General features: G+C 35.1%; 1 protein-coding gene across 12 annotated transcripts in view; it reads right to left on the reverse strand.

The window, feature by feature from the left end:
* The window catches only part of R3hdm1 (R3H domain containing 1), a 174547-nt gene that overhangs the window by 92617 nt on the left and 57546 nt on the right, over positions 1–24384 (reverse strand). For 8 of the 12 annotated variants that reach the window (XM_046463695.2, XM_058585380.1, XM_058585382.1 and 5 more), the window contains 2 exons: positions 2768–2976; positions 603–813 (listed from right to left, as the gene is read on the reverse strand). In XM_046463695.2, coding sequence (XP_046319651.1) covers positions 603–773 — 171 coding nt within the window. In that variant the 5' untranslated portion in view covers positions 774–813; positions 2768–2976. Of the gene's footprint in view, positions 1–602; positions 814–2767; positions 2977–13490; positions 13673–16648; positions 16899–19529; positions 19762–24384 lie in introns of those variants that run through there. The other 4 variants (XM_058585376.1, XM_058585377.1, XM_058585379.1 and 1 more) reach the window with 4 other exon arrangements.

Consider the following 24384-nt stretch of genomic DNA (forward strand, 5'->3'; position numbering starts at 1 on the left):
TTGAGAACAGGTAATTGAAACACCTTTAAAAATAATGAATACTGAAAGTACTACTTGACACAGTTTCAACCTATATTGAATCTAGCAATATAGCAACTGAATTTCTAACTAGGCCTGGAATTAAAAGTCTTGTCAATGGTTATTCAAAGATAACACTGAATGCACAGCATCAAAAGCATCAAGTGACATTTTTTCCCCTCACCAACCTCTACTTAGTCATGGTTGACTAATAAACCCAGGGAGGATTGTTTTTGCCAATAGATCTTCTGCAGGTTCAATCTCTCTAGCTCTCTCTCCTCTAAGTGCTCTTCAGTTACATATTGAACTTTCACAGCATTGATAGGGAAGAATAGAATATAAAAGTATAAAGCCAATAAAACACATTGGCTACACACAAATAGAATTATGTTATATGACATATGCAGAATCAAAGAGCTAAGACGCAGCAAGCTAATCCAGATAACTGAAAAACCAGCTGGGAAGCATGTCCCAGAGGGTCAACTTACCCATTTAGAATTCTGAAAAGTGAGTTTTGTATGAAAAGAAGCATAACTACATATTGAATATTAGGTAATTGTAGCAACAGAGAAAGTCCTGTTTACCTGCAAATCAATATTGTTGTCAATACAATGTTCATTCTTTTCTGCCAAAATCTTCCCATAGTTTTCTGATTTGATAAGATTTTCAACTCTGGTTGTATCTTTCATTTCTGCCTCCAAATCCTTCATTGTTTCAGTTTCATCTTTTACAGTAACAGTATCAGACATCCTCATTAGCGAAGGTTATTTTAGAATTCTATCGGGAACTTGAAGCCTTAACAAGAAAAAAAATTAATTCAGTTTGAAACATTTTTTACATTCATTTACTAGATGATATTGACTGTGTACCTTGTATATTACAATATATAACACTGAATGTACATAGAAGCAAAATTTCTGCTTTTAAGGATTATATTATTTTGTGGTGGATATGTTTTTTAAAAAGCCACAATACAGGGAAAAAAGAGATGTAATAAAGATACAAGGTGATTTAATTGCACATACTGTGAAAGTTCTTAAGAAACAGTAAGGAATGAACCACATCAAGATGGAAGATAATAGTTAGATGGTTACATATGCATATTTTGATGACCTTAAAAATCTTTTTCTTGCTGGAATGGGATACTACAATCCCAGTAGCTCCGGAGGCTGAGACAGGATTCCAAGTTCGAGACCAGCATCGGCAATTAGCAAGGCCCTAAGAAAATGAGTGAGACCTGTCTCTAAACAAAACTTTTCTCTAAAGGCATACTATATTACCCGGTAGAAAAATATTTTCTTATTATAACTTCCATCTGTATTCTTCAAATTCCAAATTTCTTAAATTATCCTGATTCCAAAAGGAAGTAATTTAAAAAAATTAAAAAAAAAATCCTATGCAAAATATGCTTGTGGTTAGGGTTCAAAATGAACCCAGTAAAGCAATGAAACTCTGACTTACATGATTCAATGCAAACAACATGTTATTATCAGAAATTCTAGGAAATGGAATCCACAGGGATCAAATACAGATATAAATATATCTCTAAGTCCATAGTGAAGAAAATACTGGAAACTTTACACTATATACCAAATAGAAATGTATCAGAGATTAAACCTAAAGAAAGATAGCTGTCATTTTAGGACATGTAAAAAATGTACTAAAACCAGCAGAACAATTTACTCTTTTTTTTTTTTTTTAAACAGAGAGAGAGAGAGAGAGAAGAGAGAGAGTTTTCTTTAATATTTATTTTTTCAGTTTTTGGCGGACACAATATATTTTATTTTATGTGGTGCTAAGGATCGAACCCAGCGCCCCACGCATGCCAGGTGAGCGCGTTACCACTTGAGCCACATCCCCAGCCCCCACAATTTACTCTTATTCAGATGTAAACAACTTATTTTGAAATGCATCAAAAAATTTAAAATCAATGGATAAATACAGAGATGAAAATAGGTTAAAGCAAGTATTATACAATGTTAATGGCAGAATAAAGGATGATTATATAAATGTTCACTGTAAAATTCTTTCCTCTTTTCTGTATTTTAACAAATTTTTAAAATAAAACTTGATGAAAAAACTGTATAAATGGTTTTCTTTGTACAATTTGGAAATTTCAAGAGTTTAGTGAAATAAAGATCTATAATAAAGTACCTGTAGATTTTAGAAATCTATAAATGTTTCTAAAAAAAAAATGCCAAAGAAAAATAGATTCTAAAATTACAGGTATACTACACTGAATAAAAAATGCATCTTCTACTGGTGAGGCACAGTGGTTCAAGTCTGCAATCCCATCTCAAAACCAAAACAAAACAAAACTAAAACAAAAATGTCTTCCTTAATTAGAATCCATACCATAAGTTAATTGGGTCATTCTGAAAATAATGTTGCAAAATGGGAAGATGAAAGGGAGGCTACTGAAAATACTCTGGATCTTACTTTTTACACATAAGATTTTGTTTGTTTGTTTTTAGTGCTAGGGATGGAACCCAGGGCCTCAAACATGCTACGTAAATACTACACCAATGAAGTACATTCCCAGCACTATAGGTAAGATGTTTAAAGAAAAAGGGATATGGGGCTACAGTAGTAGCTCAGTGGTAGGACATGCCTAGCATGTGCAAGGCACTGGGTTTGATTCTCAGCACCACATAAAAATAAATAAACAAATAAATAAAGGTATTATATCCATCTACAACTAAAAAAAGAAAAAGGGATGTGGTTTTCTGAAGGGACTGGAGAGTGTTACCTGATGTGTCCTATGGATCTGAGATTGTGGTGTTCCACAAAAATAAAATAAAATAATCCAAGGTTCCTTTTCACAGCTGTCAGCCAGGATGTCAATTGTATTGAACCATCTGTATTCTGGCAGGAGGAGTCCCATGTCCTTGTCACCACTGTAGATTCCTGGACTGAGATGGACTGTCTTGGATCAAATGTATCATACCTTTCAGTGGCCTAAAATTAAAACAAAAGGACACATTTTAGCAAAACAGTAGGGGAAATGGAACACTTCATAGCAATTTAGAAATTAAAAATACTACCATTACGAGTTTTATTTTCTTATCTTAAATAAGAGTAAGGACACTGAGTTACAACTAATTCACACATATCTTAGTTATGTAAACCTGAATAAGTCAAGGAGGCCTGGAGAGCTTATCAGTAAGAAAGAAGAGAGAGGAGAGGGAAGGAACTAATGTAAAAGGAGAACCTGCAATATGGTTAGTGATAAAAGGGAGACAGTAGCTCCACTTTATAGTAGGGAGGGGGAAAAAAAAAAAAAAAAGACTTGCCCTAAGATCCCAACCAGGAACACTTTAACTCTAAAAACTTGATTTTTTAAATAGCTTTTTTTCCCCCAGAACTATAACCCTATGAACTTTAAGATGGTAATTTTGAATAATACATCCTAGAGTTTTAAACATACAAATGAACAAAAGGTTATAGTACTCAATTAACATTTTCAAAGAAACCTACTTTGTCTGTTAAAAGAAAATGTCTGTAAAGGGTAGAATGACAATTTTTAATAACATTTGAAAAACTCAGTGCCAAAAGTCTCTCCAACTCATATATCTCTCTATATATTTTTGGTACCAGGGATTGAACCCAAGGGCGCTGATCCATACCTCCAGTCCTTTTTTTATATTTTAATTAGAGACAGGGTCTTGCTGGGTTGCTTAGGGCCTCACTAAATTGCTGAGGCTGGCTTTGAACTCACAATCCTCAGCCTACCGAGCCACTGGGTTTACAGGCGTGCACCACTGGGCCCAGCTCCACGTCATATTTTTAAAGTCAGTTTCATTTTATATTTATGTAGTTCAAGCAAAGATCTCATGGCAAGCGAATAATTCTAAAAATACCATATGATTCTTCCATTTTCCTTTGACATTTACGTTGTCAATAAACAGAATTGTACCATTTAAGGTAAAACAACTGAGCAAAATGATGTTAAAGTGCCAAGAAATCTATTACACAGCTGTGCATGTATAATAGAACATTTCATATCCCATGTTAATTCTTTAAAAGATATTTTGAAATATAATAATTTAGAACCCTGAAATATCTTCAGATTAATTTTCACATCTCCATTAACTAAGGGCTAATAAATAGAAAAGGGAGAATCATAAACAAATGTCAGGTTTTTTTGTTTTATTTTTTTAAATGGACACTATATCATCTCAATTTGATCAAGCTTCTCTGGCCACTAAATGGCTGTTTTTTAAGTTACATCAATACCAAACACAAACAAAAATTCCTTCAATATAATTTTTCTCAATTTTAATTTTTCTCTCATAAAATGATACACACAAGATGGCAGCACTCACTAAGCCATAAAATGCTTTACATATTTCTTGTTAAGTGACTGATAAAATCATGAATTCCTTAAATTTGAGATTCTGTAAAAGCAAGGTTCAAATCCACTAGGAAGCAAATATGGTACTGGCAAAGGTAACAGCTACAAGGGGAATAAGAAAGGAGAATAACCTGAAGAGATGGACATCTCAGAAGATCCCCCTTAGTCTCTGGAGCCCTAAAGAATCTCAGAAGCCACTATCCCAGACCCTTCTCTTACTGATATTTAAAAATGGAAATTCTCAGAATCGGTTTTAACCTAAAAGAGACAGATAAATTCTTCCAATGTTTTTCCAATGTGATAACTGTCTGGAACTATAAACAAAAAGGAATTACATATAAAATTAAAGATCATATCCTAAAAAAAAGTAAAACTATAAATGTACTAGGATATATAGTAAATCTTTTTATAACTATTAGGTGGGTGAGTGTCTAGCATGTATAAGGCCTTGGGTTCAAACCTCAGCACTATAAAAACAAAATAAATTTCACAACAATTATAAGAAGAATATCTTATTATTATCTATGTTTCACAACAGATAAAGAAACTAAAAGCACTGAGAAATTAAATAATTTGTCTAAGATCACACTAGTTAAGTCTGAGAACCAAGGATTTAAACCAGGGTTGATTGATGCTACACTACTGTTATATCATCATTCATATGTACCAAGAAGATGGACAATTTGCATTTATAGAGCCTTTATTTTAAGACTAATCACAATATGTACTAACTCCTTAACATTAGATTTAAGATAGAAAGTAAACTTATTCTTTTCTCAATGACAGGATCTATGAACTTGTGTGCGTCTGTATGCAGAGGAACAGAATACTACTAACTTTGTAATAATAGTCCTACTGACTATTTTCTACCCAACTCTCACAACTCCAGTAATATACAACCATCTAACTTCTCTAAATCTCCTGTCTTTTGTGATGATGAATTCTAACTGCAAACCTGAGCAGCAAGAAGGCTAAGGAACAATGTGAAAACAGTTCACAAATGATAAAATGTATAGTTATGGACCTTCCTCAATGTAACAAAGAATGGTGGAATTAGGATCAACCATATTTGAAAAGGGAGACTACAATATATATGCAGTCTACAGATGAATAGATTCTCTAGTGAAAATTTCAGATGGAATTTTCAGCAATAAAAATGCAATATTGATACCGATAATTAAAAATATATTTTTGCTATGTTTAGGGCCTAAGTTTTGGTTTCACTACATAAAAGAATTGAAAAGTTAGGTAACAACAACAATAAATCCCATTAATATTTAACAAAAACAGTAGTTTATTCTAAGTTAAAAAATATTTAAATATCACTTATACTGAGGGGGAAAAAGTTACACTATTCAAGTCATTTGAATAGAATGTGGCAAAGCACAGTACATTGCTATTTCCTTATGACTATCCAGTTCTTCAGTGCAACTTTTATCTGATGGTTACAATGCTAAAAAATATAGTCAGGCCATCATATTTAAAAAGGAAATAAAAATGCCCCAAACTGACACATGTCAGCTTCTCCCTAAGATTATAAATTGGGGAAACTAACTGGTCAAAGGCCTCCAGAGAAAAAGACAAAACGATGTAGTTAGAAATAGTGGAAATTGACTCTCAGTCACTGGTCATCACTTGAACAAGAATAAAAACATCGACATTTGCTAAATGTCTATATGGTTTACAAACAGTTACTGATATTCAAAAAAAATTTACTGAATAACCACAGAAAATATTGAACTTCAGTGAGTACCCGTTTTATTTAAAAAGAGTGAAGAGGAACAAACTGTCTTGACTTGAAAGAGTTTGTTAAACCCCCCAAAAGTTTAGCAGTGACATTTATTAAGAAACAGATAACGCCCTCCCCCCACTTCCCCTGGGTGGGGATGAAACCTAGAGCCTTGTGCATGTTAGGCAAGTGCCCTACTACTGAGCTATATCCTACAATCATTTCAAGAGGGTATTATAAGAGAGGGGAAAAGACTTTCGATAGTTTTAGAATGGGAGGAAAGAATTTATTACTGGAGGCTTACAAGACTGCAAGACAAATTGCCTTTAAGAAAAACTTATATGGAAAGATGGGAAAAAAGAATTGAAATAGATTGTAGGAAAAAGACTACTTAATTAAAACAAAATGTATGAACTGAGGTTAAAGGCAAAAAAATTGATGATGGTAAAGACTGGGGAGCAGGACTTCTGTATTTTAAGTCCACTTCAGAAAATATTGTGATACCAAATCAAGTTTAAGTTTCAGATATCCTAAAATTTTACATCTGAGATATCAGATTGAATTTTAACATTTCACATCTGCATTGATTTACAATCTAAGAAGACACACACGCACACAAATATATGGAACAAAAATATTTACCACATTGACTTAGAAAGTCAAAGGTTGAATGTTTTCTCTTATAAATGGACACTTGAGTGAAATGCGGGGGAAAAATGTGGGGGAAGAGATCCTGTGAAAATAGAAGATCAGTGGGTTTGAGGAAGGAGACTGAGGATGAAGGGGGAAGAAAAGGAAGGAACTATGAAGTGAAATTTACCAAATTATGCTATGATACATATAAATATATTCTAGCTTTATTATCAATGAAGCACCAATGGAAAAAAAAACTAAACAAATCGGGGGTTGGGGGGTCAAAGAATGGGAAAGGTACATGGATGGGAAAGGTATTTTATGTTACTAATTACCTCTAGAAAAGGAAAGGATTAGAAATACAAAAAGCTTGAATAACAGGTTCATATTTTAAAAAGAAGCCATAGGGAATGATTTTAGCTACAATATAGACATAACTTGTTCTAGCAAGCAAAATGCTTATAGTTGTGATGGAAAGTAACTAGAGTTTAGATGAAGGATTTAAAGAGAAAAGCTTAAAAGGAGAAGAAATTTCATTCATTCGTATCTTTGGAATGGATCCTATGTACTAAGCACTGTTCTAGGTATTGGGATTATAGCAGTGAATCAAGAAGACAGGCTCCCAGAACCCAAGGTGCTTAAATTCTAGTGTGGAGATAAAATATAATGATTGAAATATGTACCTTAAAACCAGTAATCTCAGGGTTGGGGTTGTGGCTCAGCGGTAGAGTGCTTTACCTAGCATGTGTGAGGCACTGGTTAGATTCTCAGCATGATGTATAAATAAAATACAGAAAGATAGAAAGGAAGGAAGGAAGGAAGATAGGTCGGTCAGTCGACTGACAATTAAAAAATATTGAAAAAAAAACCCCACCCTAGTAATCTCTTAAATACTTATTAGTCACTTAGCACTATTTCCAATGCTTTAAGTATATTAATTCATTTAGTCCTAAAAAATCCCACATTGTTGGGTTCTCTTATTATCCCCATTTTGTAGATGAGGAAATCAAGGCAGAGAAACAGCTTTTCCAAGGTTCCAAGAATAAGAAAGTGCAAAGTTAGGGTCTAAACTCAGGTAGTTAGGCTAGAGCCCCTTGCTATTTGCCACTACCTATGTTTTATCTCTAGAAATGAATAGGTTAATTTAACAACTATGATAACTAGGGAAAGACAACTCCACATAGGAGTAGTCAGAGAAAAGGTTAGAGTTTAATAGCTGAAAGAGTTATGAAAGAGCACTTTGAACATATAGATAGCATCAAAAGGATCTTGTGGCAGGATAGTCATTTCAGCTTTACATACAATAAATTTAAGTTGTCTTCAGGACATTCTTAGAAATATGACAGGAAATTGAATATACAGAGCTGAAGCTCAGAAAAGCAGTCAGGGCTATTTATGTGGAAGAATCACCATCACAGATTAAAGTTTTAAATTATCAAAGTAGACAAAATTGCCCATAGGAATAAAAAAAATAAGGGGCTTAGGACAGAGCACCTAAAGAATGTTGAATCCTTAAGAAAAGAGTAGAGAGGTGGAGGAACAAGGTTAGCAGGAAATTCAAAATTAGGGGAAATCTGTCAGTATAGAAAATATGTAGGCTAAAGAATACAGCTGAGAAAGGAGGGAGAGGGGTTGGGGGGTTAAGAATAAAAAAGAATTAAGAAGGAAAACACGAACAAGTGTGAAGAAATGAAGAAGTGGGAGTTAGAAGCACAAATGGAAGGATAACCCTTAAAAGTATTCATTGTCCTTAGGAACTAAAGGGATGTGAGAGGAAATTGAGGGGATTTTTTTCTGTTAGTGAGGTATTAGTGATGGTTGTAGGGGTTGGGAAGAGAGGGTGAGGATAAATACTCACTGAGTCACTAGGGGGAGATTCATTGAGGTTTCATCAATATCCAAGATTATTTAGGTATTTAGGTATAATCCTTCTATGGAGAAGTCTGCAGACTCTAAGACTAAAGGTTTCTCTAATTCTTAGACTCTCACTGTAATGAGAGTAATCTAAATGAGCACAAGTGCTACTTGGCTGTGGAATGGGCTAACCATTCTTTCACAACCATTTCTAGACCTGATGCTTTATCACTACATACCATATAGTAGCTTAAGAAATGCCAAATCAAAATACAAAAGTTGGAGACAGGGAATGCTAGAGTACTAAAGAAACTTTACATTAAGTCCTAATGTGGTAGGGATTCTAGTTTGAGTTAAAGTGAAAAGTAAAGAAAGTGTTTTCATTATGGAGGTACAGATGCAGTATAAGGGCCTGCCTTACTTTTCTGAGGATGGCAAGGTACTGGTACACAGAAGATTCTAGAGTATATGGTACCCTGAAGACTAATGATGTTTATGGCAGGGACATGAACATATTCAAGGCAAAAACTAGCAAAACTGGAAGTGGGCTGTGGGCCTGAGAAGAACAAAACTGAGAAGATCCTGAAAGGGCTATTCATAATCTCATGAGAGAGACACTGGGAGAATCCTAGGGACAACTTGGTAAGATTCTGAAGGGGTTTAGAAATTAGTAGAAAGCAAAAAAAAAAAAAAAAAAAAAAAAAAAAAAAAAAAAAAAAAAAAGCAATGAAGTCAGGTCCATTATTGTAACTTTATACCTGAAACCTGTATCATTTACTTCCTAATGTACTACTAGTGAGGACAAAATGTATTTTGCCTTCATTTTGAATCTGTTGTAGTTGAGGTTAATGAGATCTCCCTATGGAAATGTTAAATGCAGAAATGAAATAAATAAATCAGGTTACAATACAATCTCTTGACATATAATAAAATTTCTTATAAGGGAGGGGGCAGGGAAACTGGTGTTACCATCTGATCAAGCTTTAGGAAATAAAGAACAAAGAACATGGCAAAGATTCAGATTTCTAGAAGGTGAGCTAGCTATAGATAAGGATATATATATGGGAGGATAGCTTAAGATAATGGGTATTAAGAAGAGAGAATACAGTATGCTTTGTTTCCATATTGAGTTTGAGTTGATTATAATTCATTGTTTAATTGTATATTATCTACTTAGAGATTCTTTTAAGCTATGGAACCAGCTAGAGAGAACAGGTCAGGGAGAGAAATGTTTATTCAGTTTTAACCTCAGAGAGCTCATAAATAACAAGAACCAGAAAAGTACATTACTTCTTTAATAGAGAACATCAAAGATATTTACCAGTTTGAGAATAAGATATTGTATAATGAAGAATTTGGCTGGCTTTTGTCCTTGGTAGGCAGCCTCTAAGTTCTTGAAATTTCTAGAGTGATGGAAGTGTCTATCATTAATAGTATGTCTTGAAAGTTTATTCTAATAAGGTGACTCACAGTGGGCCTTTACTTAGTTTATGTTAAGGAGATGATTTAAGATGGGAACTTGGAATTAACTGGAGAGTGAATACAACTGTGACACCAATATTTAATCATAACTATATAAGACAATCCTACCAGGCAGGGTGGCACACATCTGTAATCCTAGTGACTGGGGAGGATGAGGCAGGAGAATTGTAAATTTAAAACCAGCCTCAGCAACCTAAGAAGACCCTGTCTCAAAATAAAATAAAAAAAGGGCTAGGGATGTGGCTCAGTGGTTAAACGCCCCTGGGTTCTATCTTTGACACCAAAAGAGAAAATCCCAATAAAAACTAGCTTGGGTGAGCTTCCAAGGTAGGCAATTGTCTACATATTATGATACATCAATCTGTGGGAAAGATAACAAGTCTTGTGCCTGTCGTAAGAAGATGGGGGAAACTTTGCATTTGGGATCCTCCCAAACTTTGCCCTATGTCTCTTTCCTTTTGGCAGGTTCTGATTTGTATCCTTTTGTTACAATAAAACCATAGTTTTAAGTGTAACACTTTGTTGAGTTCTGAGTCAATTCTAGCCAATTATCACTGGGAAGGGGTGGAGCAAATTTGTAGCCAGCTGCTCAAAAGTGATGGCAGTCCAGTGTCTGACTGAAGCGAGGACAGTCTTGTATGATGTGTCTGGCCTAACCTAGAGTTTGCTGATGTTAGAAGTTACTGCAGGTGTTGACCTTTTTGCAGAGTTTAGTCTCATTCACAACATTCTTCACTCATGTATTCCGTGCTAGGTTCATAGCATTACAATGTCTGAAGTTCATAAATAAAAGTAAACATCATCCTGAGCTCAGTTTCTTTTTTCAGTTATTCCTAATGCCATTAATGAGTAAGCATATGCTTTACACAGACTTAAAACTGTCACACCATCCTTTAAGAAACCTCACGGTAGTTCAGTTAAACTGTGATGTGGTTGGCACTCCATTCACTCTTTCAAAATTCTATTTCACTTGCTATTGATTTCTCTGTACTACCAAAATAACTATAAATTTACCTCTGTGTACTTTTTACCTATGACTAGCATTTCATTCTTAACACAGTGTCATAATGAAAAATCCTTTGAGGGTCTGTGATCAAAATACCTGAACAGAACAGCTTAGAGGAGGAAAAGTTTATCTGCCCTCAGTTTCAGAGGTTTAGTCCATGGCAGCTGATTCCATTGTTCTGGGCCCCAAGGTGAGGCAGAGCACCATGATGTAAAGGCAGGGCAGAGGAAAGCCACTCAGCTCACAGTAGCCAAAAGCAGGGGAGGAGCCAGGGGGAAAACTATAATAATTCTCAGTGGCATGCTCCGAAAGACCTACTTCCTCTAGACATACTCCGCCTGCCTATAGTTGTCACCCAGTTAATCCTTCAAATAATGAATCTGCTAAATGGATCAATTCACTGATTAGGTTATAATTTTCAGACTCTAATCATCTCACATCTGCACACCTGCATTAACACAAGAGCTTTTATAGAGAAGACTCAAATTCTAATAGGGTCTTAAAGGTACAAAGCTCTATCATCAAAGTAAGACTCATGCCGGGCTCCTGACACATTTACTTAATCCATCTTATGATTCTTTGATGGCTTAGTGTATTTTATTAACACGAGGAACTTTATATTGTCTAGTGTTAGAATCATAGATCTAACATGATCTAGCTCCTTCTCAAGCACAAAATGTTTCCTTTACAGGATTTTATTTTAGGTTATAATTGGCAGCTATTCTATTTTATAACTACAAATGTACCTCACTTTACTTGAATTATCCACTATATTCTTTCTAACAAAGGATCACAGGCCTCTCTCAAGAAATCACCTGGGGATTATGTTAGGGAAAAAAGGCTCAGAAAGGTTTTCTTTCAGTCAAAGAGTATTTCATGGACAGTAAACTAGCTAAAAACAGCTTGAGGTAGTACAGGTGTTGTCTTTAAGATGCCATCCTCCTACCCTCATTCTCTATAAAAGGATGTATACAAAAGTACAACAATTTTACAGCTCCTGGGCATGGATCAACACTGCTTGAGGTCTCTAGAAATTCACACTAAACACTGTACATGTAGATCTAGAAAATATAATTTCTCTTTAAAGTACCCGTTGTTCTATCCAACCTACTTGGCTTAACTTCCTATGACTCTGAATGAATGCAGGGATTCGAAGGGTCTAACACATTTCATATTTGGTTTCTTTCTTTTTTTTAATAAGTATTTTTAGTTATACACAATATCTTTTTTTGCTTGTTTATTTTTATGTGATGCTGAGAATCAAACCCAAAGCCTCACATGTGAGAGACAGGCTCTGTGACACTGAGCCACAACCTCAGCCCTCAGATTTGGTTTCTTTAATGGCTTTCCAACATTTCCTAGCAGTCTACTACATATAATTATTTTAGTAGATACATCTTGATAATTTCTTTTGCTCTCCTTTGTAGTTGTCTCATAAAGTCTTCAATTATTGTTGTTTACTTTCCACCTGTTCAGGGAAGGTGCTTAGTACTTTGAAAGCACTGGGATGAAAAAATGTTTTGTTAACTCTTTGGCAATCCATGTGGAAATCTAACATGGCTTATGCTCAGTTATCGGTCACTGCATATTTGCAAATTATTTGAAAAAAATTCCATATGATATCTGTAGAAGTGCTTATAACTTGTGGCAGGAGGCAGTCACATACTTTTTTAAGCATTTGAAAATAAATGATGAGAGAAAAGTTAAAATTAAAAGAAGACTGAGTAATGGTTTATAAGCACAATAGAACAGCATTCTTGTTTTCTGACCTTAAAAAGATTCTTCTCAAAAATTTTACTAAACCCAATCATTTCTTCCTCAGAAATGCAGCACTTGTACATGTGCTTTTAGGGGTTTCTTGATTCTCTAGAAGCCTATACATGAATTCATTTAAGAGCTCTTGTTTTATCTCTCATATATGTATGTTAAATGTAAATGTGTTTATATATGTATGTTAGCCATATAAATATATAAAATACATATGAATATATGTACATAACAAAATGATACATAATTATGTAACTGCCAGATTTGCATGACACATATTATATAATGATATTCATTTAAATATAATACATGAGTTATAAACTAGGATATATATATATGTTTTTGGAGAACTAAGAACCAGAAATACATATTTGTATTTATAAAAACTTCTCTTGTGAATTGAGAAGGTGGGGTTGGGTGAAGAGAGATTAATTGGGTTTCACACATTTCTGTATTTACTGAAGTACCTTTGAGGAACTCTGGGTCTTAGAGGAACTCAGAAAAAATAAAAATCATTTTATTTGTTGAGCATCCCTTGTTCAAAATGCTTGGGATCGAAATAATTTTTATGCTATCTGCACATAAATAATGAGATATCTTGGGTATGGGAATCAAGTCTCTACATGAAACTCAAGTATGTTTCATACCTTATGTACATAGCCTGAGGTAGTTTTATTCAGTATATTTAATGTGCCTTTATTTTGACTGAGACCTGTCATATGAGATCAGGTATGGAAGTTTCTATTTGTGGCATCATGTTGGTACTCAGAAAGCTTCAGATTCTGGAGCATTTTGGATTTTGCGTTTAGGAATGTTCAAGCTGTGGTACCTGTATTAAAAATATTATATATCAATTAGAATGGAGACTGGTCAGCTATGAAGGTATGACAAAATTTACAAAGACAATGATTTATTTCACCTCCAACTTGTGCCTCCCACAATCAACGATCTGATCATATAGCAAGAGAAGATATCCATACAAAGTAATAGAGGCACCAAAGAATGTAGAAACAATAATTGCTACCTATCAGAGGAGGGAGAGGTATATGTGAAAACAGCATTTAACTCAGCTCTGAAAATATTTTCATCTTACACATCTTTGCTTCTTGAACATTTTATTACATATATAACTTGTTACTTATAAATTTAATTTTCTTCCTTGATAGTATTATGCTAGTTCAGAAAGCCATAGTACTATTAAAATATACTATGCCTTTACCAAATTGTTGCATTATTTGCTTTAAAAAATAGAATGGCAATATGATGTCAGGTGTGAGGTATTTTTAAAAAATTTTTTCTTTAGTTGTAGGTGGACATAATAACTTCATTTTATGTATTTTTTTATGTGGTGCTGAGGATCGAATCTAGTGCCTCACATGTGCTAGGCAAGCGCTCTACCACTAAGCTACAACCACAGCCCCAGTTGTGAGGTTTTTGATCATGTAAACAGGTCAAGGCTCAACGAACCTTTGTTCTTCAGATTATTTTAAATACTCATACACAAAACCTTGAGAAAAACATTTTTAAAATGTTAAAACTTTAAGTGAAACCACCCTGGGACCTCTCTATTATTTTTATAACTTCCTCTCAATCTATAATTCTTTCAAAATAAAAGTTAGAAAAGAAGAAAATCCCAGCATATATCCACTGTAACAATTATAAAGTGTGAGATTATCTTAAGTATCCTGAAAAATGCTTTGTAAAGACCTAAAGAATTAATAGAAAAATAAGAGAAAAACAATTCCCTCTAGTGGTCTAACATGCATATTTTAGGAAGACAAACAAAATGGTTTACATAATGATTTCAATGTGTGATAAAGTACAAGGCCTCAAACATAAGTCTCTAAAAACAATACAGAAAAAAATTGGACAAATTCTTTACCTCATAGTTTCTTTTACAAAGCATAGGTTTAACATATATTAAAATGCAACCAGTAACTGGTATTAATTAACAACAACAACAACAACAACAAAAAGAAAGTTAAGTACAGATCTAGGTTCCAGTGAAAACTGAAAAACTGCACAAAAGAAAACTTGGAATGTATTATGTGAATGTATCTTGGACAGGAAAGAAAGATCTAGGGGTAGAGAACAGAGAAATCTAACAGAAAAATCAGCAGCCAGGGAGGAGAAAACAGCAGATGAAGAGGGTGAGAGATGGAGAAGGAAGGGATAAGGTGCATCTAGAAAGGAAAAGGAAGAGGCACACAAAATAAGAGACAAAGGGAGAGGAAAAGATGGACAGACACTACCAGAAAGGGAGAGAAAAAAAGAGGCATATAGAGCAGGGAAGGGAAGACACAGAGGAAAGAAAGGGAGAGAAGAAGAGAGAAGCAGGGACAATGTGGGGGAGGAGAAAAGAGAGACTGACTCAATCAGAGGAGAGAAAGAGACACCTAGTAGACAGAAAGAGTGAAAGACTGAGACAAAGTGGGAAAGATAAAAGGAGAGGGAGAGATTAGTGGGTTGGGGGAGGGAGGAGTGAAGAGAGGAGATGAATACTCAGAAAGTCAAAGGGAAGGATGTGAGCAAGTGAACAAGAACCAGAGAGCCACAAGTAAAAACCTAAAGGAAAGAAATGAAGAAGGAAGGTATTAAAAAAAGCATGTGGAATGTGACACATTCAGTTGAAGGAAAGAATTGAGAGCATGTGCTGATTATTTTCATTTTAAGTTCTCAATATAAAATTAAAAATTTGAAACTTTTAAGAAAGTAATAATGGTGAAATTCTCCTGGCATTAGGCTGAAACAATGCACCTGATAAAAGACCCTAATTTTAATAATAGCTATTAATATTTTCATGACTCTAATTACTCACACAGTTGGGAATCAGAGACAAAAGAAAAGCAATGATATTCAGTGTTGATAAAAGGCCATTTAGTGATTTTCCTACTATGTCCTTTAAAAAGGAAATGAGTTATTTAAGAACAAAATAACTATTTCAAATGGGAATGGGGAGAATGCTTGAAAATATCAGAGCAATTCCAAATCCAGCTCATTCAAGGTAAAAAAGCAGGGAAAACTTGAAAAAATCTTATGAACAATTCAGTTAATGGACATTCTTTCATTATATAGTACCAGGTATATGGTGAGATTTCAGGTTTGAGGAATCAAAATAACAAGGTAAATGCCAAAGTTTTCGGACTATTTACTAGAGATCAGATACTCCTAAAAAATTACAGTCTGATTAGCATTTGCTCTCGTTTGCAATGTGATGATTGTGCTAATCATAAAAATGACATATCTAGGTTTTCTTATGTTATAAACATTTTAAAAATTGCTCTACCTCTTCCTCAGAAAAGAGTATAAAAAAATTAACAAGAATTTTAAAAGTTCTTACTTCCTTAATTTTCAAAAGAATCTCATTCATACTCTATTTGCTCCATAAGAAATTTAAAAAATCGAACATGCCACACACACAGCATGTCTATTTTAAGATGAACCTAAAAGAGATTTATCAGCATCTAACTGATCATTTGTTTTGTTTATGCAAATAGCAATTAGCACAGCAGTAAAACATTGTATCGGCAAGGTGTAAGAAGTTACAGAGAATCTGAGGGGCAGAGGAGAAGAAATTGGTGCTATAGCTGAGAAGTAAATGACTCCTACTCTTTATTTTATCAACCTAAATACACCTTTGCAAAACTAAATAAAAACTATTTTTCAAATGCTCTCAGTTTAGATATGGTAATGATTTCATCACACATATGCCTAATTAAAACTGTGGTCTCAAATGAACATGGATAATTCTTTATATCTGATTACCTTTTGTACACATTCAGCAAATAAATTAAGAGCCACATACCTTCATTGTATTGGTATTTGCTTCATCATATAGAGTTAATGAAGATGTACTTTCCATAGTATCTGTAAACTGATGCTCTGCATTGCTTCTCTATAGAGCTCCGCAAACACACATCCAGCTGATTAGTCAGGCATTGGGAGTGCCTGCTAGAGCAGTCTACAGCACTTGCCGAGGACTCAGAGACAATAGAAAGTCAACAGCTGTATGTTGTGATGTCAGTAACACTCTAGCCAGTCACCACCCAGAATATCTGAAATGCATCAGAAGCTATATTGAGCTCTTCATTAGCAATTCAGAAGCAATGATGCAAAAAGCCCATGAAACTGTGAATGTGCAAAGATTGCCAAGATTTTTGAGATTTCTCACTATTAAAATATCATTGCATAATGATGCCCGATCAAACTGGTGCAAAAAGTTGAGATAATTATATTTTTCTGTAATTCCCTAAACAACAAAACATAAGGAATCTAGGTATTGTTCATATAGCAATTTAAAAATAAATCTTTAAAAACCCTAGAAAAAAAGACAATCTGTCTGTAATACTTGAAATCCCATAATAGTTTTGCATTTTTAAACTGACTTTGTCACAAAGAAAGAAAATGCATTAGGAGTATAATTCCTTGTTTCTTAATTTGTGCTTACTCTGGCAAGAACATTACTTCTTCACACCAACAGATGGAGACAGCGATAGAGCTATGATTAGAGGACAATTCTGCCTCCTGTCAGATGCCTGTTGGCTGTATCAATACAAGTGGAGAACCTAAAAAAAAAAGGAATCAACCTATGCTGAATTTAAAAAACTCAATATTTACTAACTATGGGAAGTCAAATAAAATAAAATGAAAACAAAATTGGGTCTATTGAGTAAACACTGAATAATCAGAAGTGTGTTTTTTGGATTCTCATGTACCTGTTTCCCATTTTGTTAAGAGCATACTTTCCATAAGCTTGCAGAAATGCTGGGAGAATTCTATCAGAAAATGCTCATATATTACCACAATATCTAAAGAAAGATCTGTACACCTCTACGCAGAAATACTGTTCTTCTTTGTCATTAAAATGTTACCTCTTCTTCTAGGGTTTATATAATCTTACAGCCTAACAGATTGGAGTGTTCTTAATAACAATTTGGCAAACACAAAAATAAAAGTGTCTTTATAATATAATCTTAAAATATATTATTGCTTTTGTAAAGTTAGGCTCAATTTCAGCCTTTTAAGTAGATTTAAGTTAAAAATATATACAAATCCACAAAATCACTGACTATTCAAAGGTGAGAAGGCAGCTAATAGTAAATCTTGTCTGAGAGGTTTCCCAATAATTTGCCTAAAATTTCCTCAAATTCCTATTTCCCCAGCATACAGTTCTTTACCATACCCTGCCCTTTTCACTATCCAGATACTTTTGAAAGGTTAAAAAAAAAAAAAATTGAGAGCTAGGCTAAGTATCCAAATAAACACAAAAAACAAGTATTTAACTCCTTGACTTTTCTATAAATATTTGTTGATGCTACCAAAGGGTACAAAAGATTTTTCTTAGACAAATTTTTTTTTTTTTTGCTACTTAAGAGAAATATAATACCAAGGCAGTATTCCTTAAAAACTGTAATAGAAACTCTAGTTATCAACAGATGGATAAGCTGAAAAGGAAGAATAATGAAACAAATCACTTATGTTTTGACAGGAACTAAAATGAATATTTCTATTTCATATTTCTCTTTAAGCTTTGGAAATTGTTAAGTTGTATAAATTCAAGTAATTATGAATTAGAAAAAAATCATAATTAAAAATATTTTAAAATATAGTTTGAGTACTGTCAAGTAGAGGCCTTTCTCTAATTCTGAAGGGAAAGCAATAAGCTGTTAATAGTAAATTCCAGTAATGATAAACCTTACTTCAGGCCTAGTCATTGAGATTACAAACATGCACCACCATGCTCAGTTTATTGTTCTTTTTCATTAGCCTTTGCTCATGGTAGCTTTCTCTTGTGTGTTCTTCACCCATTTTTAAATCATAAGTTCATATTTGATTGTAAGTTCCTATTTTAAAAACTTAAATGTAAGCTTGAAAATAGTTTTGAGCCTGGCAGATCACAAGTTCAAAGCTGGCCTCCACAACTTAGTGAGGCCCTAAATGACTCAGCCAGACCCTGTCTCCAATATACACAAGGGCTGTGGATGTGGCTCAGTGGTTAAGTGCTCCTGAGTTCAATACCTGGTACAAGAAAAAGAAAGAGAAAGAGAGAGAGAGAGAGAGAGAGAGAGAGAGAGATATTAAGAAGATGGCAGAATAGAGGAGGTCGTGTTCCTGGCTGTTCCATGGAGTGAAACCAAGAAAACTGACAGGTAGCTTCTGAGCAAGGTGGTGAACAAAAAAAAAGCGGGAGGACTTTACTGGAATTTAAAACTGGATATTCAAAGCAGATTGGGGACTGAGGAGTTAGGAGGTAATAAGTAAGAAATATCCAGTGGCACAGCTGCTGCCACAGCTGGGCCAGAAGCTCCCTCCGTGAGCACAGCAGAGGGTAAGAGAATTAAAGGAGTCTTGGGGAGACTCAAGGCATGTCTGAGTACAGAGCATTTAGAGACCAAGTATGTTGCCCAAAAAACCTGAAGGACTGCTACAAGAGACCTGGGGCGGGGGAGGAGAGGGCGGGGGAAGCCGCCTTCTCTCCAGGAGGCATGCAGATGACAAAGGAAGGAACCATTTTGTAGCTGTGGTGTAGGGCTGGCAACAGAGGAAGCCAATTCCTGGCAAACTGTTTGGCTCCAAATATAGGCTTGGTAAACACATACTGCAAAACAGTGTGTGCTTAAGTGCCCAGGAAAAAATTAAACATGGAGAGAGGTTTACACAGGGGACAACTGGTCACAGAAACCCACCTGGTTCTACTTCACCCCCTCCAATCTGACTGCTTGCAGGACCATCAGGGAGACAGGAGCTCAGAAGGGTGGAAGCCTGAGAGATTGTTTGGAGACTGAACCAGGAAACGTGGGGTCTGCAGAGGAATAAGAATTGGGTCCCCCACAATGGGAGTGAAACACAAGTGAGATCCCTGGGGTAGTCTTCCAGCTTAGACCAGCAAGTTCTGGGCACTGGAAGTGCACAGATTTAAAATCTCCAGACTAACTGGCATTCAGCAAAGAGCCTAGAGCCTGCCTAAGCCTAAATCCTGCCTCCAGGAATTCTGCCTACAAGATTACCTCTCCAGCAATCTAGAGGGTGGAACATTACGCTACAGAAGACCCCACCCAAAGCTGCAAAGGGAAGCTGAGAATACATTGAACTTGAATGGAAAGAACTCTCTAATGTTTCATCAAGATTTCTTTTTCTTTTCTTTTTTTTAAAATTCTTTTTCACTGTTTAATTGCAATATCAATGGTACATGGACATTTATATAGCACTTTCTTCCTTGACCTCAGAAGTACCTATAAATGTGCCACTTAGAAATAATTGACGTGGGGTTCTATGATTTCTTATGTAAAAAACCATGCAGAAAACAGTCTGCATGATTTCAAATATAAAAAAAAAAGTAATGGAAATGCTTTCTATACTGATTGTATTGGTTACACTGAAAAACCAGCCTCTACCTCAGAGCAAAGCCTGTCCAAGGAAGGGACATGACCTTTGTCCTTGGAAAGACCCACAGAGCACTCCTAGGCACATTCCCACCCTGCTAAGTTGTTTATCTACAAATAACAGGAGAGATCTGCTATGCCAGGTATCCCTGACTCAGTCAGGCTAGGTGGGGATCCATAGCAACCCCCTAGCAGCCACCAATCAGCATGAGACAGGGAAATACCTGGGATGCCAGATGACCCTCCCAGTAGTTTATGGTGGTTGATAATGTGTTGGGAAACCATGGAGTTCAGCATGAACACCCCTCTTGGCTTAAACGGATCAGTTCAAATGAATACTCCTTTTGTACTGACCAATCAACCTTACCCAACTTGTTCCCACCAGTGAATGTGCTAATCATGTTTTAGAGTTGTTATTTGATTTTCCCGAGGTGTGTGATGATTTGCTATGATGTATGTGGGGGTCCCTGCCTTCTCCAAAGAATGTATAAAACTGCTGCAAACCCTGGGCCCGGGCCTCTCAGCATCACCAGTTGCCGTGAGTGCGTGGAGGACCAAGCTAGCTCGCAATAAACACCTCTTTGCTGTTTACATTGATCTTGGTCTCTGGTGGTCTTTTGGGGGTCCCGAATTCCAGCATAACAACACACATCACAACTGATCAAACTGAATGATTCAAATATGTGCATTTTATTGTACTTCAATTTTACCTCAATAAAGCTATGGGAGGGAGGGAGGGAGGGAAGGAAGGAAGGGAGGGAGGTAGGGAGGGAAAGAAACACAAAAACCTTAATTCAGGAAAAATCTGCAACTTGCTAATAAGACAGAGAACCTCATCTTCAATATTCTTCGATGCCACAATATAAATTGCCTAAGTTGACTCTGCCTCTACCCTAAAAATGTTTAATACAAAATCAAACAGATTTTGAAAGGTTTCCAACACTTCATCATGGCCAGATGCTATGAGAAACTTTCAAAGAACAAATTCTCAATAAAAGAAACCTGAGTTAATTAGATTTAACTTTCTGTCTGAATCTTAAATTGTATACGGTACATGTTAGAATATCCAGCAACTTCCTCTGCAAAAATAGAAGCACAATGACTCTATTAATTCAGGATTTAAGAGTAGTTATAAGGTAAAAAGATAATTCCCAACTGAATTATAGAAACTGGGGCAACTCTGTGACTAATAACAGAAATTTAATTGTCTAAATCTAATTACAGACATTACTGATAAACTTTGCCTTAATTTTTTGTGGTTCTTTAGCTCTTAAGAGACTTTATCATAGTGTTTGACTTTTAAAGGTGAAAACAACATTTGAACCCAATTCTCTCACATATTTTTTAAGACATTCAAAATAAAAAGAGCAAATAATTACTATTACCAAGGGTTCCTTCATGGAAACAATTAAAAAAAACAAACAAATCTAATATCTCTCTTACTAGTAGAAAGTCAGTATTTGACAATCATTAATGATACTGATTCTGGTGAGAATCATAAGTAGATGATAAAAGTCTGTTGGATGAGAGAGTGTTGTTGAACAAGATATTCTTTGGTTATTGATAATTTCAAAAGTATGTTTATAACAAGAAGACTCCCATTTCAACCAAGTAAGCAAATTAAACATCACCAATAATTGGAGAGGCTAATAGTTCATGCCTCCTGAAGTAATGTCACGAAAATAAAGTCACATATGCTATATTCTTCTAAAAATATTTAATCTGAATCTAATGATAAAAAAATCTAATAAATTATGGATCAGTCTATAAGACAGCTATATTCTAAAATATCACTACGTGAAAGAAAAAGTTGGGGAAATTAAGATTGGAGAGACTTATCAACAAATCTAAACTGTTTTAGTTGATTGGGTTATGGATTTTTAAAAATTATGAAGGATATTTATAGAATAATTGAGGTGGCATGGACATGGTCAGTATATTAGATTATTATGTTTTACCCTATTAAATTACTTGGGTGTGATAAAGATACCAGAGAAAGAGAACACACACAAATGTGCCAAATGTTAAAAAGTGTTGTGTCCAGAATGCTAATTGAGCTTTCATTTTGCCACCTTTAAACTTTTCTGTGTAGCTCTTTCCAGTAGGCCTCCTTCCCTTAAGACTAAGTCCTATATTTATTCTTGAGACTAAGTCCTATACTTATTGGATTATTTATTTATTTATTTAAGAATTTAAAACATATTTAAACTGTGATGGTACTTTTGGTAGGCCTCTCTTTCTCTTTTTTGTGCTGCTAGATAGGAATTGAACCCAGGGCCTCACCTATACCTTGATAAGCAAGCACTCTATCAATGAACTACACTTTCAGCCCAGAATGATTATTTTATCACAATGGCAGGGGAGACAGGTAGGGAGATTTATATATACCAATAATACTCTGCTATTAGTAAATATATCACATTCACCTTTTAAAATACATTTGAAGTAAAAAATGCTTCACTTTGAAGTATAAAAAACAGGATGCAGAGGATATTATCCTATTCTGGGAAGTTTCTTCTTACTAATCCGTGCCAAGCAGTATGGGTTTCTGGCTCTTCGGGCATACCCTTCCATCTCCCTAAGTTAGTATTCTCTATTAGAGACACACCGCTGAGAGCCCAGAGGACAACCAAGGCATTTGAATCCTGGAAATTTTTCCTCATTTCCTTAAAGAGTATGCTGCTTTTATGAAATATGACATTACAACACCCCACAAGGAAGTAAGAAATAAACTTCTTGTGGGTCATTTTTTTTTTTTTTTTATAAGGAGAAAAGATTTATTTTGACTTAACAGTTTTGCAGGTTCAGTACATGATGGATTGCCCCATTGCTTTTTGGGCCTGTGGTATGGCAGCACACCATGGTGGAAGTGCATGGTGAAATAAAACTGCTCCCTTTGTGTCTAGAATGTGAAAGAGAAGCAGTGGAAGAGGCTGAAGTCTCTATTTTCTCTACGAAGGGCAATTTCTCAATAACTCAAAGACCTCCCATTAGGCTCCGGCTCTTAAAGTTTTCATCACCTCCTCAAAGTCCCACACTGGGGAACCAAGCCTTTGCCAAATGGGCATTCTGGAGGCACTTATGATCCAGACCATAGCAAAATGTATACTTTACAGTTATACTTTTTTGTTTCTCTAGTTTTAAAATTGCAATTGCAAACATGGAGGGTGTTACATTGATCTAAGTAGATGGAGCGCAGAAAGATAACAAGTAGAAGCTAAAAAAAAAGTTGATCTCATGGAAGTAGAGAGTAGATACTGGTCATCAGACTGGGAAGGGGGGTGTGAAAGGGAGAATATTTAAAAATTTACTGAAGAAGATGGTTTAGAAAAAAATGCTGTTGGATAGAAGGAATTACTTTTAAATTCTATAGCATAGGAAGGTAATTATCTATTACAAAAAGCTATAGAGAGACTTGTAAATGTTCCTAACAGACAGAAATGATATATGCTTGAGGTGATAGATGGGTTACTGATCTGATCATTAAACATTGTATACATATATTGAAATCATACTTTAATGGATATGGACAATTACTGTGTGTCAACTGAAATTTTTTAAGAATTTGCAGATTTAATTGTCAGTTTTCTTATCAATAGCAATTGTGTCCTGGGAGAGAGAGAACTATAATCTTAAACCTTGATGTAACTTGATATGATGGAACAGGTGAGGGCTCTCTCATCTGGAGAAATGCCTTGGATTGGAGGAGGCCCACTGTCACCTCTCTGCTAACGGTCCCACACACCCGTGACCAGTACCTCTGAACTTGACAGACCAATAGGGCTGGCACATGCTTACCTCAATTACAAAACGGATAGAATTTGTCCCCACTCAGCTCTGTTTTCTGCGTGACTATCATGTTTTGTTTACCAGTAGAGCCACAGTTAGCCTTCAGGGTGCCTTTGTGGGACTTAGAAAAGGGTGACTTCTCAGAGGGACTCCACAGGGAATCTGAAGGACCCATAGTCTCTTAGAAAGATACTCAGTGGAGGGGCCCTTGCCTTTCTCCTTCTCACTGTTAAATCTCTTCTTCTCTGTGGCCTTTATTTTTTATTTTTTTTAAATTTTTTATTGTTGGTTGTTCAAAACATTACATAGTTCTTGATATATCATATTTCACACTTTGATTCAAGTGGGTTATGAACTCCCATTTTTACCC

Source organism: Marmota monax, unplaced genomic scaffold (genome assembly GCF_021218885.2).
Source record: "Marmota monax isolate L192 unplaced genomic scaffold, Marmota_monax_Labrador192_F-V1.1 WCK01_AAM20220418_F8-fsc00034, whole genome shotgun sequence".
Taxonomy (NCBI): Eukaryota; Metazoa; Chordata; class Mammalia; order Rodentia; family Sciuridae; genus Marmota; species Marmota monax.